Below are 16628 nucleotides of genomic sequence, written 5' to 3' on the forward strand. Positions count from 1 at the left end.
TTTAAGATCCCAAGCCTGCTTTCGCCATGCAGTTCTCCTCACAACTGTCTGTATGTTTCTGTTTATCAGACTGGCCTTTGCTTTGGGCTGTTGTTTTCTGCTTTAAAGCAAGACCTGTGCTCCCCACTCAGCAACTCAAGCTGGGTGTCTGGTCTGTGTCTCCAGTAAGACAAGCCTTTCGTATGTCAAAACCTACATGGGGGAGAAGAACACCCCAAACTAAAAGGGCTTTTTAATTTAGCAGCCAAAGGCAGAATGAGATCTGGTGGCTGGAAGCTGAAGTCAGCAAAGCTCTCCTTGTTTCAGTGTGTGTGGCAGTGAGAGCAAGAGGTTAGATGCTTTGCCCCATCAGCAGCCCTGCAGGAGAAACCTACTACTATGTGGATGGCAGATGTCTATCTGGATTTTGCCCTTACCCCCCTTCCTCCTGGCTATTGCAGGTTCCATTTTGCGACGCTGGAAAAGGAACTGGTTTGTTCTGTGGCTAGATGGTGGCCTTGTGTATTACCAGGATGAGACCCAGCGTGACCTGGAGGGCAGGATCCACATCAAATTCAACTGCCGAGACATAAAGACTGGCCGCGAATGCAGAGGTGAGCGAATGCCTCTGGGGCACCTCGCGCTTTCTACATCCTTGCTTCCGCAGCATGTAAAATGTTGAGAGAACTGTTCTCGGGGGCTCCCAGACAGCGTCTGATTTGTGCATGCTGTCTGTCTTTGTAGTGTGCTGCTAGGGTAGGGACTCTGTTTAATATGGAGCTGAGCATTCTGGTGCTCTTTGTTAAATGATACTACTGCTTCATTTTGCCATCGATTACACTGCCCTTTACAAAAAGTGGCAAGTATCCTCGTCTTTCACTGTACAAATGGGGAAACTGAGGCACAGACGTGCAGTGGTGAAGTCACGCTGAGTTAGTGGCAGAACCGGGATTAGCACCCAGCTCTGACTCTCAGTGCAGTGCTCTACCCACTGATTGTGCTGCCTTTCATGTTCACACTCAGTGTCGTGGCCTTGTTAGACTTGCTTGATTTAAAGGGATGCTGTAATAAAAATAAACTCGCCGTTTCATGCATCTGTTCTGGGGTTCTGTCCTCACTCTTATGGCTCACCATGCCCCTGCCCTAGTTGTGACCTTCCCGACTGCACCATGTGCTCTGGCTACGGTGATTCATAGGGATGCTCTGCAGATTTGTTTAGCTGGCAGTGAGTGACTTCTGCTTACCATGTCTTACATGTATCACCTGCTCTCCCACTTCTAGAGGAGCAGAGCTCATTGGGGCCTTCTAAACCAAAGTGTCCTGAACAGGATGGCTGTGTGCTGCCTCCATTATCCAAACACGTCCCCCATCTCTGGAACCTCTGCCTTCCTTTGGGGTTAATCATGCGTGAGCTTTCCAATGTGCTGCCCACTCCATGAGATGGAGGTATTCAATGCGGGCAAGACTGAGTTGTCTGGGTCCCTTCTTGGAAAGAGAGAAAAGCCCCCTAATAATGACCAAAAGATACAACTTCACAGTTCTATATAGATGCAAACTTCCTTCATTTCAGAGATGGCAGAGCCCAGGCAAACCCAAGCCAAGGTTCTGAACCTCAGTTCCCTGACATTCATTCTGGTCTTATTCCCCCAATCCACAGAGAAAGCAACAGTCTCTTCTCCAAAACTCCGGTGTTCACACGTCTCCCAAGACACAACCATTCCATGAGGGAATGTAGAGAACACCAATGATTAGGCAGCTGGACTGACGGCTGGCGCGCTTGTTACCTTGGTGACTAAGTGAGATGCTGCGTATTGCTTGAAGTGAGGTGTTGAGCTTGTGAATGACCTGTTCCTTCTGTTGTTGATGTGGAACCTGAACTCTTGATTATAATAGACGCTACATGAATCAGAAAATGTGTCTGAATATATGACTGAGTACTACATAATGAATACACAAGCCCAGGGCAGTGGAATATACTCTACACAGATGTGAGCCCGTTTTTCTTTTGGGTGAGGAGGGAAATTCTCTCTCTCTTTCTCTCTCTCTCCCTTGGTTTGCATTTTGTTGTTGTTCTGGTGACTCAATACATGGTACTGTATTGAGTCAGCAAGTTGCATTATCCCTCAGGCAGTTGGAACAAAGGACATTCCTATGGCACAAAGCTCCTTTCTTGTGCTTCTAATCGCAATAACAACACTGCATTTCTTTAGAGCCCTCTCTCTCAGAGCTCAAAGTGCTTGATTGTGGAGAGGCAAGAGTTTTTCTTTCCTTTCCATAGATCAGGTTGTTGGTAGATTCCATTTTAAAGCCCTGTTTTAGATCTCGTATCACTTTTTGGCTTGGCAAATCAGTTTGGCCTGAAAATTACCAGATTTAGTCCGAGGTTTCTGCCAAGTTTGATGAAAATATATCAAACCGGGTGTGGATAACAGGTCACCAACAAGTGGAAATTTTTACTTCCCCCTAGTTTATTATCTCCTTGCTCATATGGTTTGCTATTTCCCTTCCAAATTCCACAATCAGTCCAGGCCATTAACTGACAGATTTACAAAATTCCAAAAGTACACATCATCTACATATCCACCAATATTATCCTAAATGAGTGTTATACACTTTTCCCAATCAACTATAAGCACAGCAAGAAATAGCAGGAATAAACAGTTTATCCAAAAACTGCTGGTTGCTAAAGTATTAACCGATATTGCCCAATTAACAATAATTCTTTTATTTAAAATTTGATTTTGGAGTGTTAAAGATAGCAAAAATAATGTAAAAAAAGACCTCTCAAACAACCTAAAACAAAATTTCCCAACATTTCACAGGTCAGAGTTAAGGTTGTTGTGTTGTGATTAAATGTTTTTTTTAAAAAATTGTTTGTTTATATTATATGGGGCAGTGTAGGATTAGAGATGTCTCCTTAATTGTTCAGTTCCTTGTCTTTTAAGTGCTTGGGTTATTCAAACTACTTGTTTTGGGGCATGCCAAGTCATCAGTGGGAGACGATGTATTCCTGCATGACATTTGTTTACAGCCTTGCTCCTTGGAGGTTGGACTATACGGCAACAAGAGAACACAGGTGATGCTGTGAGTCTGACGTTGTCATTGGATACAACGGACAGCAACAATTGGTAATATGTGTCTTCCTCTGGGTTCATGGCTGTACCTGCCAGTGCTCATGGTATCCTCAAGGAGCCCTGGAGCTAAGACGGTTGCCACTTCTTATCTGTGCAGTCCTGTCCCCAGCTGCACCTACATTCCATACATCATAACCTGAGGAGAAGGGGACCAACAAACTAACCTTCTGCAAGTCTTTCCTTTGTGCTGCTGTTTGGCTGAACCACACTGTTTCTATACTGATCTGGGGTTGTTGCTGGCTTCTTTGCCATTCATCCTTCAGTGGCTAGAGCAGGGGACAGGGCCTCAGCATCCTTGGAGCCCAGTTAGTCCATCACTTGCTTGTGTTCAACTTCCATTGTGGGCATGCAACTAGCAGGAAGACTAGTGAATTAAGAAGCACATTTCCCAAGGAATGCTGCTGTGTGGTCAGCGATCACGTGGGCTAAGAGCTTCAGTGGTGCGATAAAATTGCCAGGAACAGACACGGGCTGAACATCCAGCCAGATCATTTTAAGTACCCAGCAAGAGATCCGTCTGGGTGGTGCTTGCTCAGCAAAGAGGCCACGTCCCTTTTGGAATTTGCCTTGATGATGATGAACTAGGAGGATGACTAGGTGTCTGGGTTTTAGTCATGGCTCTGTCACAGGCTTCCTATGTGACCTTGGGCAAGTCACTTTCTCTGTGCCTCGGTTCCCTGTCTGTAACAACATGATGATGTGTCTGCCCCACGCAGAGGTGGTGAGATTTAATTCATTGATGTAGGCAAGTTCGCTTTGAGACCCTGAAATGAAAGATGCTACAGAAAGGCAAATTGTGTCCTGAGGTTGCTTCTTTCAAAACAGTGCTGCAATACAACGGGTCTGTAAGTGTAAACAGTGTGACATCAGACTCCCTTAGGAATGGCTAAGGGAGCTGGTGTAATGTAGGATCTGATGGAAAGCCTTGCAACTCTCGTTTCCTGGCTCAAACCTGTCCCAGGCTGTTAGCGAGTGAAAGCTTTTTGCTAGCCAGTATAAACTGGAGTTGATGCGCTTAGTGGGGCAGGTATCCACATCCCATCCTTAGCAAGGAAGGAGTGGCTGGGCTATGGAACCACTCCCTTGTTCAAGAGATTGTCACGGGTATGACAGTGGCACCCAAACTGGGCTGGGTCTCTCCCGTTCCCAGCTCTCGCCTGTTCCCTGGTATAACCTGTTGCAGAGGGGGAAGGATGGTGGCCTTGCAGTTAAGGCGCTGGACTGGGAACTCTGGCGATTAGGGTTCTATTCCCAGCCCAGACTTCTCTGGCAAGTCACTTAGGCCTTGGCTACACTGGCGCTTTACAGCGCTGCAACTTTCTCGCTCCGAGGTGTGAAAAAACACCCCCCCTGAGCACAGCAAGTTACAGTGCTGCAAAGCGCCAGTGTAAACAGTGCCCCAGCGCTGTAAGCTAATCCCCACGAGGAGGTGGAGTACGTGCAGCGCTGGGAGAGCTCTCTCCCAGCGCTGGCGCCGCGACCACACTCGAAACTCCAAAGCGCTGTCACGGGAGCGCTCCCATGGCAGCGCTTTTGAGTTTCGAGTGTAGCCAAGCCCTCAGCCCCTACCTCAGTTGTCACTGGGCCCCCCAGCTCAAGGAGAAGGCATGGCCAGGGACTGTTGGAAGGCAGCTGCGGGTAATTAGAGGACTCGATCTCTAGGGCTGGCAGCCAGCCCCAAAGCTGACTTTACTGATACTCTGCTCTAGGGTTAAGGAGCACACGATGGTCAATGTCTCCAGCAGAGCGTGACAGACCTTGCTGGCTGCTTGTTGCAAGCTTCCTCCTGCAGCAGTGCCCTGCCCTGTGGTCACCAGCCCATCTGACTTCGCATTAACGCTCTTCCTCAGTCTTTTTGTTTGCCCTTTGCCTTCCGAGGTGGAGATCACCTGGCCGAGCGGCTTCCATCCCTCCTGGGCTGGGGTAGGCTCGTCGGCAGCAATCGGGAGTCCCAGCTGGCTAAACCTTCTGGGTAGTAGATTGCAGCCGACCTCATGGGGAAGTGCAGCTCCACCTGACTATGCACGGGGAACTCTCTCCTGTTGGGTTAGTCCACTCCGAGTGGTCCCCTCTAGGCTGGAAATGATGCTCTGAGACCAGCACTCCCAGCGCTCTGCGTCTGACCAGCAGCTCAGGGAGCGGCTCCTCCCTCGGCAGCAGAACGCCTCCTTGCAGTGCTGCTGTTATCCTTTGTTCTAGGGAGCGGAGCGGCTGCTGTCACTTGGAGCTTTCCAGTCTACCTTCTCATTCCCGGGGTAGCTGTGCTGCCGGGGCTCTGGGATCAGAGCTGGAGAGTAGTGTGCATACGCAGAGGATGCCGCTCTCTGTGTTGTTTCCCTAGTTGGCAGGTCTCCCCGGTTCCCAGGGCCTCTGGAGGACAAGAGGAGGCGAAGGGAAGCTTTCCTAGTGGTGGTGCCTTGTGAAGCCAGGTAATGTTCACTCCCATCCTGAGGAAGGGGCCCCTTAGGCAGAACTGCCTGGAAGGTGGTTCTCAACCTGCAGCCTGTGGGCCTCTTGCAGCCCAGTCAGCACACACAGCTCTAGCCCATGTGACATCCTCAGGGCCATACAGGTAGTATTGAGTGTGGCCCACAATGGTAAATAGGTTGAGATCCACTGACCTGGGGAGCTGGGAGAGCTCAGGCCTAGCTCTGAAGTTCAAGCCCATCCTGCATTGGGGAGCGCTGCAGCGGTTCTGGTCCCGTGCCATCTGGGTAGTACCTGAGCCCATGGAAACACGTGCTGGGACATGCCACAGTGCCAGCTTGAGAGCCCCAGAGACAGCAGCCTGAGCTTCCCCCATGTGCCCCCTGCTGATATGGCTCAGCCCTGATCTGGCAGCCCTTGGCTTCTCTCTGCTGGAGAGGACAGACGTTGTGTGAGTGGCTCATGCTACAGTCTTTCCTGCCCACCAGATTCTGGACTAGGACCGCCAGCCTCGTTTTCCCCAGAGGGCTCTTGGGCAGCCTGTGAGGGAGAATGAATTATGTCTGCCGTGTGTTTTGCTGGTAGGCAGCATGGCCAGGAAACTGAGCTGGGACTCGGGAGAGCTGGGTTCTAGTCCCAGCTCTGCCACTCACCTGCTTAGTGACATTGGGCAAGTCACTTCCCCACTCCATACCTCAGTTTCCCCATCTGTAAAATGAGGATTATGCTACTGACCCTGCTGTATAAAGTGTTTTGAGATCGAGTGAAAGTCTATTTATTATGATTATTATTATTATTACTTATTTATTATTATTATTGAGTGGAATGGGAAGGGCTGGCTGACTGGCTCTGTCCAGAAAGGCTGGGTTTCTTTCTGGGTTAGGTGTCCATCCTGTCATATTAACCTAACTACTAGGGTCTGCGATTGTGATGCTATTACTGACAGGCTCTCTGAGATTGCTGACCCATGGCTAGATATTTCCTGCTGCATCACTGGCTCCACCATCGCCATGCATGAGATGGCACGGCTGCCTTGCGGGGAGATGATGGCAGGGCTGGATGAAGTCGTAGGGGCCCTGTATGGACTTGCCTAGGCCCCAGCTCCTGACCTCCTAGGATGACCTGGTTAGAATCTCCGGGCACCTTTTAAATGAGAGTGGTTTTGTTTGTAGCTCCCATGGTTGCAAAGAAAACATTGAAAACAAGACCTGTGTGTGAGTGATCAGGTGACATCTGCCTGAGTCTGTAGAGAGCCTCAGTCAATAAGTCTGAGAGGTGCAAATTGCCTCCGTCATCCCTGTGATGTGTTATATTTGAAGACTGCTGCTCTAGCAGCCCCTGCCCGGCAGAGGCACGGGGGGGGGGGGGGGCTTGCTGCAGTCCCATGGTGTCTCTGCTGGTCTGGTATCAAGTAAGATTAGGATTTTGTCACGGTTATTTTTAGTAAAAGTCACGCAAAGGTCACGGGCAATAGACAAAAATTTGTGGGAGCCCTGACTCGCCTGAATTTTACTAAAAATAGCTGGATGGGGAGGAATGAGACTGGGATCTCCATGGGGGGACTGACAGCCCCAGCCCCACTGCCACAGGGAGCACAGCCCCGGCTCCAGATCCTGCTGAAGCCATGGGGAGGGGGCACACAGTCTGGCTTTACTGCTGACAGCCGAAGCCAAAGTCATGGAGGTCCGGTAACGTCGCAGAATCCCAGACTTCCCTCACCTCCATAACTAAATCGTATCCTCAGATAGCAGAAAGGGTCCCCTGTGCCCAGAGGGGTGGGGGACCACTCCCTTCTCCAGGACAGACCCATGCCCACCTGAATAAAGGGAGAGGTGAGGCTTGCCCACAGTGGAGTGACAATGAACCCTGAGCACATGGCTCTTGTGTGACACCCCAAAGTCAATAAGGTTATAGTTCAGGGGGGCTTGGCCATGTTGTGGGCGTGTGGCTGAGGAGGTCCTTACATAGGGCTGCGACTAGGGACTTGGAGTGCCTGGATTCTGAGGGGAAGGAGGTGGTGTGTATGTGCTCCCGAGCATGCATGCATTCACACATGTTTCAGGTTGCTAGCTGCACCCCTGCCCTGACTCCTCTGACGTGCTGATCCTCATATACTTTAAGGTCAGAAGGGACCATTGTGATCATCTAGTCTGACCTCCTGCACAATGCAGGCCACAAAATCTCACCCACCCACTCCTGTAACAAACCCCTAACCTATGTCTGAGTTATTGAAGTCCTCAAATTGTGGTTTGAAGACCTAAAGCTGCAGAGAATTCTCCCGCAAGTGACCCATGCCCCATGTTGCAGAGGAAGGCAAAAAAACCTCCAGGGCCTCTGCTAATCTTCCCTGGAGGAAAATTCCTTCCTGACGCCAAATATGGCGATCAGTTAAACCCTGAGTATATGGGCAAGACTCACCAGCCAGCACCCAGGAAAGAGTTCTCTATAGTATCTCAGATCCTACCTCATCTAACATCCCATCACAGACCACTGGGCATACTTACCTGCTGATAAAGATCAATTGCCAAAATTAGGTTATCCCATCATACCATCCCTTCCATAAACTTATCAAGCTTAGTCTTAAAGCCAGATATGTCTTTTGCCCCCACTACTCCCCTTGGAAGGCTGTTCCAGAACTTCACTCCTCTAATGGTTAGAAACCTTCATCTAATTTCAAGTCTGATGCTTTGCCTTCCAGATGTGCAGCCCCCGGAAGGGAAGAGCCGAGATTGCCTGATGACGATTGTGCTGCGAGATGGCTCCAAAGTGACCCTGTGTGCGGAGAGTGAGGACGACGCCGTGTAAGTAACTCCCGGGGGTGCCGCACAGTAGGATGGCGAGGATGCCCCCGTTTTATACCAGGCCTTTCTCTGCTGCGCTTTAACACTTGTTCGTGGCCAGTGACCAGAAACCTGCTAGAGGCATAAATGTCACTGGACTGTTGCAAGAGACACCCCCTCCTGGGAGACACGGTGTGTTTCTATTTGGGGCCTGGGGGACGAGAGTCAGGCAGCATTCATGGAGCCTGCTCCTGTACAACACAAACATGGTGAAAGGAGCCTGCTCCAGCAGAGGGTTGGCAACATTGTTAAGGGACTGTTTGCTAAGCACCTCCTCCCCAATAGTATTTTTACTATTATTCTCATCATCATTATTCTTAATGTTACTAAGCAGTACTCGCCTACATTCACCAGGGGTATTTCTTGCTGCTTTTTGGAGCACTCAGCAACTCCCGAGCTTGTACAGAGATGAAAAAATAACATCTCTTGTACTAATGGACAGTTGGCAACCCTACTAGTCCAGCATGAGAGACAGAATCTGGTTTGACGCGAAGGAGAAGTGGAGCTCATTGGGGAGAGGAGAATGTAGCCAGCCAGCCAAGCCTCTTGGAACCCCTCCCCACCCTAGCAATTCCCACACGCACCTCCCGGCCCCACACCTGGAGCTGCACAGTCATAGGTATCTGCATGGCTTTCTTCCTAGGACTCCTGTCTCAGGACCATGAACTCCTGGTCCCACAATAGGGCAGTTCTGGGTAATTGGCAGCCCTGTGGAGGCCTCAGTCCAGACCAGTGTTTCCCAAGCTGGGGGGGATTCGTGAAATGTTACAGGGAGTTCTCGGGGGAAAAATTCCCTAGTGGCGAACAGAACTGTCCCTAGGAACCCTGGGCAGCACGGGGCCAGCAGCCTGGAGCCCCTGGACTTCCAAGAGCTAAGCAGATCAAAGCAAGCAGATCTATCACACTGAGGAGATTTAAACTTCAGAATTCCTTATAAGAAATGGAAAGGGAGGGGGATATTTTTTGCTGTTTTTAAATTAAATAGGCAGCTAGTGTTGTTTTTAAAATTATTATGAAGAACAAGTTTAAGCCTTGTTGTAACGTCCATTGTTTGCCTGGACTGCCCGAGACTTGAATGTTTGTGTATGAGGAACAATTTGAGTTGGCTTCTTAAATACCTTCATGCTGTTTCACATCTGATACTCCTGGATGAAACATAGGAGCCTTGTCTTATAACAGGCTTATTCAAAGAGATACAAGCTACGAAAGTGAAATCTTGGAAGAGTGTTACCGTTTTCATACTGTAATAAAAATACTGTAATGATAAATAATAATTGATAAACAGTGTGTAATAAGCATGTCATAAAAACAAATTTTATATTTCCAAGATCAATGCTTTTATAATTTATGCTCAGATAAAGGAGAAAATCCCTGGAAATATTCATTTTTAGAAGGGGGTTCGCGAGACTTGACATTTTAGTGAAAGGGGTTCACAGGTTGCTAAAGTTTGGGAACCACTGGTCCAGACTGAAGGCATCGATTGGAGCCGCAGAAGGTACCTAAAAGTGCCTGAAATGTGGACCCACCTCCCATGCTACCCTTTTCCCCCCAAGATCCTGCCCCCGCTTGCTCCCCTCCACCCCGTTCCCCCCATCGCTCTCCCTTACGGCCGCCATGGCCCCTTGACAATTCCCCTTCGTCTCTCTCCCCCCCGCCCCTTTCCGGTGCCCCTGGCCTCAGTCCAGCACCTTTTACAATAATAACTCAAACTTGCCTTCCCAGAGTGTGAAAGGTTCAAGCCAAGGGTGATTGCTGGCCTTGAATTACGGTGAGGAGTGCACCCCTGGATTCATTCTTGGGCCACATCTGTATCAGGCTATCTGGGTTCTTATAGTGATGCCCCTCACCAGAGGATCCGAGTGCTTCTCATGCCCCTGATAGTCTACGTGAAACACACTAGGGCCAAATTCATCTCTGGTGCAAGCACCCCAATTGGCTTCAAATGATTTACACCAGGTGTGTGTATGGCCCGTTGTGTGTGCATTTTCCCCCTCCCTCTTCCCAGATGAAAAGGGAAGTGATTTACATACCTTTAAAGAGCATAATTAGAAGCTAGACACCAGAACAGAGACATGCTGTGATCACATGACCCAACAGCACCGCTGGCTACCGTTCTGCCCCTGGGAAGGATCTAACTGGGAATTAAAGATTAGCGAGGCTGTCACATGCATACCCAGCTAAACTCGGGTCATGCACTGTGACAACTTCCAGCGAGCCCAGTGGCTTCCTGCCTGTGAACCCATCAAAGGAATCTTGCTCTTACTTTCTCCAGGCTGTCTAGGGTTAAGGCGGCATTGAATAAGACCAAATTGTGTTTGGGCGGAGGAAGCATTGTCCAGTGGTTAGAGTGCTAAACTGGGAGTAGGGAGTTTCCTGCTCTACCACAGGCTGGTATGTGATCCTGGACAAGTCACTGTTCTTCGGTTCCCCATCTATACACACGGGATAATAGCACCGCCCTACCCCGCAAGGGTGTGGTGAGGATATATATGTTTCACGGTGTCGGGGTCTCAGATACTATAGTAATGAGGACCAGAAAAGTACCATGGATAGATGTAGTGGCTATTAATTACTTTAACCAATTTAACTAGCTATAAGGAATTTGATTGATCAGGCTCCCAAAGCAAGAAAAAAACCCAAACTTGGCACTGTACTTGTTCACCTACTCCATACAAACAGATCTCCTTTACCGTAATGTTTTTCACTAATTAGGGATATATTTTCCCCTCTAATCCCAGGTGTAATTCAAAGTGAACGCAGATCCCAGTGCGGGAGCCCTAAGAACCAGTCCAGAATCTGATGGTGGAATAGTGAACTGTCCAGTAGTTATTTCTGCACGTAGTCTAGGGGTCAGTACTGTATCTAATTCCTCTATGTAGCATGTCTGCAGATCTATGGAGATGCCCTGTGACACACAGCTGAGATTAGACTCTGCTCTTAAAATGAGACTATAGGGTCAGAGAAGTGGCTAAATAAAAGTGGCACCTTCTTACTCCACAGCTCTGCTTCCTGTCTGCCTTTAACTTTTGTCTGCTGGTGTCATTGGCATAGACCAGTCTTCGCTGCTTTTAGCCCTGCAGAGGGATGCAGCTGTGGGTGAGCGAGCTGGGTTCTGTTTTGCCTCTCTTGTGTCAGCCTGGTTCCAGCTGCAGAATATTAATTGCAGGTGATGATGTTTGAGGCATAAAGAACCCAGCTGAGTTTTCAACTCTGAGCAGAGTTTGTGAGACTGTCAGATAAAAAGGCCTGGCTTGGAAACTGATGCCATTTAGATTGGCAGTCACCAACGGATAATAAATATGGAAATTCCATAATGTCACTTTAAAGGAGAAGTGGGGCCAAACTGAAACCTCTCCGATCCCAACAGCCACCTCCACGGCTAACTAACCAGAACAGTCTTGATCTTAGGAGATTCCCAGGGGCACAGGTTTTCCTCCCAGTTCCTGGTTCATTTCAGGGGCATGTGAAAGGTTCCGGGCCCCTTTGTGAAAGGAAGGGCCTGATCCAGGGGTTCTCGTGAGAAATTTTTTTGTGGTCTCAGAGTGCAGCCACCAACTCTTCCTGGTGGCCACTCTGACAATTTTTCCTAAAATAATTAACTTTGGGGAAAACAAATAAATATGCATCAAAATAATAGCAATTTATTTATTGCTAGCTAGTAAGTCTGCTGCTGTGAAAAGTGATATTAATAAACATTCAAGTATCACTTTTCACAGCAGACTTACTCAGCCTTGGCAAGCCTGGGGGCAAATTAAGCCCTGGTAGGGGAGGTGGATGGACAGGGAGCAGGGACGATGAGGGGCGGGGGAGGCAGCGGGGAGCCAGAGCTTGAAGCCCAGAGGATGGGGCCCCAGGAGGAGCTTGCTGAGCCATACCTCAAAGCCTGAAGCCCTGTGGCGAGAACCTCCCACCCCAAGGCTGAAGCCCAAGTCACCCCCCCCTGCTCCCCAGAAGGTAGGGAATTCACAGGCTGCCTTCTCCTCCATTGTTGTGTCCCAGGTGTCTCCAGAGGGGGGCAGGGCCCAACTCCTGCTGGTAGCTCCAGCAACCAACATCAAGATGGCACATCCAGGAGCTACAGGGAGAGGGAGGGGTGGCTGCTTTGTCCCCTAGTCGCTGCCCAGGAGGCTGTGGCCACAAGAAAAGTCCCTGGTGGCCACATGTGGCCATGATGGCTGCATTTGAGAATCATTGGCCTACTTGCTGTGGTGTTTGCTGAGCTCCCTGATAGCAGAGCAGCGCTGAGAGATTAACCAAGGAAGAGCTTTGCCTTGACATGGTTTTAAAATTGCTCCAGGCACGCTTTTGCTCACATGTTGTCCCATTTTGTTTACAGCGCCTGGAAGATGGCAGTGCTGGAGGCGAAAAACACCCCGGTGAGCCTTCCTCCTTCCATTTCATAGGGCTTTTCTTACAGGCAGCAAATAATAAGCAGTCTCCTTCCAACTCCTCTCCCCCTCCCCCACTCCCATAGAGTCAGTGGATGGAGGAGTGTGGTGGGAGGGCTACATGCACAAAAGCATCTCATCCCAGAGTGTGGGAAGAGGCATGACTGTAGCTGGAGAACTGCAGGCCATTTTGGGTACCTCCGTACTAAAGAGATACAGACAAACTGGATGGTGCTCAGAGAAGAGCAACAGGGAGGATTCAAGTCCGTGAGGGGTTGATTTATAAGCCAAGGTTAAGATCCTGATCCAAAGCCCATTGAAGGCAGTGAAGAGTCTTTCAGCTGACTTCACTGGTCCTTGAATCAAGACCTTCTTAATACATTTTGCTCACTCTCATTACCAGTGATTTGCCCCAGCTGAGATCAGAGCCTCACTGTGCAGTCCCATAGTAAGAGACAATCCCTGCTCCAAAGAGCTCATTACCTAAACAGGCAAGGCAGACAAAGGATGGGAGGGGCAAGTGAGTCACAGGGAGGGGGAGGAACTTGTCCGAGGTCACTGGCTGAGGCAGAACTAGAACCCAGGTCTCTTTTGACTAGATCACACTACCTCTTGAGTTTAGCGAGGCAATGACTAAATAGGGACATCAGTCTGCAGCTGCCTAAAGGGATTAGTCTTCTGGAAGTAAGTGATTATTTAGTGTAATGCACCAGTTTATAACCAGGAGGATTGGGATGACAATAATAAGCTGGACAAAAGCCTGAGGAAATGTACTGTAGGGAGCGGCCCTGCCCCAGCAAGGGGATGGACTCGCTAACCCAATAGGCCTCCTCCATCTTGAATGTCTACGATTTTTTCGTTTCTACCCACGATAGTGTAACCGAGCCAGGCCTGTGCCGGCAGCCGGCCGCCCAACAAAGAGGAGCCTGTACCAGAGTGAATGCTGCTGCTGGGATCTTACAGATAATGAGAGAATTGTTCTATCCAGGAACAGAGCACAGTTCGTCCCAGGCCTTGCCTCTGACAGCTTTGCTCCTAGCACTGTAAAGATAGAGCAGGAGCCCCTTCATCCAAATGGGCCGTGTGTGTTTGTGTGTGTGTGTAATATGGAATAAAAGAGCACTGGATAAGCTAAGGGCGCTATGAGGCAAATGATGCCTGTTCAGGGACAGGAATTAGGATCGCGGGGCAGGGGGGTGTTGAGGGGAGCAGGGGATATGTCAGGGAAGAGGGGATTGACTGAACTGGGTTCTAATCCAGTGTTTTTTGTTGGATTGTTGGACACTTTCTTGGAGCCACCTTGTGATGGACTGGTGGATGGCTTCTCCCGTGTGTCTCCTTGGGGCATGGCCAGACACAGGTGTCACCTTTGTGCCGTTTGCTCTGTCCAACCCTTGACTGTCTCTGTGTGGTGGTGGTGTTGATGCTCCTGTGCTTGTTTCTCATCTCAAATACTGTGACATCCCACTCCTCAAAAGGCTACCTGCTGCTCAGGATGGTTGCAGGAGACTATAGGTTGCTTATGTGGGGCTGGGAGATGTGTGCTGTCGTGGTGGTTCCTATTGGCATGAGAGCAGGGATGAGAAGCTGTGCACCCAAGCTTCTCCTACAGCTGGTTTCCTTAAGAGCTGCAGGGTGGCTTTCAAGGATCTGCTCGCTGCCTTGCCAACAGTCATTGGAGAACATTTTTTGTGGTGGGGGTTTGGGGCAGATAGTGGATGCAGGGTAGTGCATCTTATCCTGTCCCTACTGCTCCTTGCCTCAGCCCATTTCCCTCTGGATTGATCACCCCCCCTCCCCCCCATGCTGGGATTCCCACTACCATACTGCATTTACTTTGCTAATTTCCTTGTTTGTTGGTGGAGTATTATGTAAAAGTCAAGTCAGAAATCCTACAAAGTCCAGCATACAGACTGTGGACCTCACTGATCTCACACCAGTGGTATGCAGGAGCCAATCCACTGAAGCCAGTGATGTAAAACTGGTGTAAGTGAGAGGAGAATCGGGCTTGAAGTGAAGCTGTATACAAAGTGCCAGTTTGTGTTTTGTATTAGATTTATAAAAGAAAAGGATGTCCGGAGAGACGTTATTTTAAAAATGTGTGCAATTGGGCAGAGTTAAGGTGGAGTGTCTGACCATAAAGAGAAGCAGTGGGGCCAAGTGGGTAGAGCACTGGACTTGGACTCAGGAAATCTAGGTTCTATTCCCAGCTCTGTCACTGGCCTGCTGGGTGATGCTGGGCAAGTCACTCCACTGCTTTGTGCCTCAGTTTTCCCATCTGTAAAATGGGGATGATATTGACCTCCTTTGTAAAGTGCTTTGAGATCTATGATGAAAAGTACTATATTAGAGTTAGATATTATTATGACTAAGGTTTTATTGCCAGATTGCTTAGTTTGTCCACCATAACATTGCACAAAATGCTTGGTTTTTTTTGTTTTTTTGCATGGAACGAAGAAACAGAAGACTGGCTTATTTCATGCTCAGAAAGGCAGGATTTTCCATTGAGCTGGGAAGATTATAGTGAAAGGAACCCTAATTGCACTTCAGTTTCATGAGGACTCTACCACTGAAGAAAATAGTCCATCACACAGTAGCTACTGCCAGTCCAACAGAAGTCTAAGGCCTTACCTACACTTAGTGTAGATGCTATAGTTGTACTGGACAATCTTCCTAGTGTAGACGTAGCTTATATTGGTAAAAAAAGGCCCTTGCCAGGATTGCTTATTCTTGTTCCCCAAGCAAAATAAGCTGCAAAGCATTCATGCTGATATAACTGCATCTACATTTGGGCTTTCTGGTTGGCACAGAAATGTCTTTAAAAAAAACACCAACTCCCCTTTCTCCCCCCCCCCCCCCTTCACAGATATTACTATTCTGGCAAAGAGTTTCTGGAGCTGGCTAGAGAAACACATTAGGAAATTGGCTTAGTACAGAGGTCCCCAACGCAGTGCCCACGGGCGCCATGGCACCTGCCAGGGCATCTTATGTGCTCCTGCGTACTGTCCGGCGGATCAGCATCCGCCGAGAAGCAGTGTCGTCCACAGGCGTTGCCACCGAAATGCCACTGATTTTCGACGTCATTTCGGCGGCGCCGCCTCTGGATGACGCTGCTTGTCAGCATTTCGGTGGCGAGGCCTATTGATGTTGCCGCTTCTCAGCGGCATTTTGGCGGATGCTCGTCCGCCGGCCACAGTGCTCAGTGGCTCGTCATCTGGTGTCCGGCATATGAAAAAGGTTGGGGACCACTGGCTTAGTGGATCAAATCCTGGAGGAAGGGTGCAGCTTGAGAAGGCTGATAGAGGCCCCCCCATCCCCCACTGGCAGAATAGAGTAATTGGAAGGCAAAAGTAGCCTCTTGTTGGGGAGCTCTGTGAAGAGAAGGGTTTTTTTTTGAGCTTGGTGGCTCCAGTCATCTCTTGTTTGTATTGTTTGCATCGCACAGAGTCGAGTGCCGGTGGCAAATAACAGTGCCTAGTGCTGCTGGGGGAGAATAGTGCTGTTAAGAGCATAGGGAGAGCATAAATGCTGTCACACTGCTGGTCTGACAGCCATTCATAAAGCCAAGATTCTCCAGTGAGGAAAGGCTGCTAATTGGGGGTGGAATTAGCAAGTAACTTTTTGAATTAACCTCTTCAAATGAACTTGTTAACTGGAAAAAAAGGGAAATGGGAAATGGCCTGGAGGATCCTCTTCATTGTGCCGGAGAATAAAGTGGAGATGTCCCTCATAACACAATGGCTGGAGCCTGGGAGCCCTGCCTCCTGTGGCTGCTCCATAGACGTGTCTCTTGGAGCACAGAAGATTCTTAAGGGTTCTTCTTGCTTTCTGCTATTGTACAAATTCTTTTTGAAAAAGAT

At 49.1% G+C, this 16628-nt stretch overlaps 1 protein-coding gene across 1 annotated transcript in view; it reads left to right on the top strand.

Annotated features, from left to right (window-relative positions):
• Positions 1 to 376: 376 nt before the first annotated feature.
• The window catches only part of PLEKHB1 (pleckstrin homology domain containing B1), a 32726-nt gene continuing 16474 nt past the window's right edge, over positions 377 to 16628 (top strand). Inside the window, exons 1-3 of the mRNA XM_050931114.1 lie at positions 377 to 593; positions 8239 to 8341; positions 12717 to 12756. Of these exons, the coding sequence (XP_050787071.1) occupies positions 392 to 593; positions 8239 to 8341; positions 12717 to 12756 (345 nt within the window). The 5' untranslated portion in view covers positions 377 to 391. The remainder of the gene's footprint in view (positions 594 to 8238; positions 8342 to 12716; positions 12757 to 16628) is intronic.

The sequence above is a fragment of the Gopherus flavomarginatus genome, chromosome 1, assembly GCF_025201925.1.
Source record: "Gopherus flavomarginatus isolate rGopFla2 chromosome 1, rGopFla2.mat.asm, whole genome shotgun sequence".
Classification (NCBI taxonomy): Eukaryota; Metazoa; Chordata; order Testudines; family Testudinidae; genus Gopherus; species Gopherus flavomarginatus.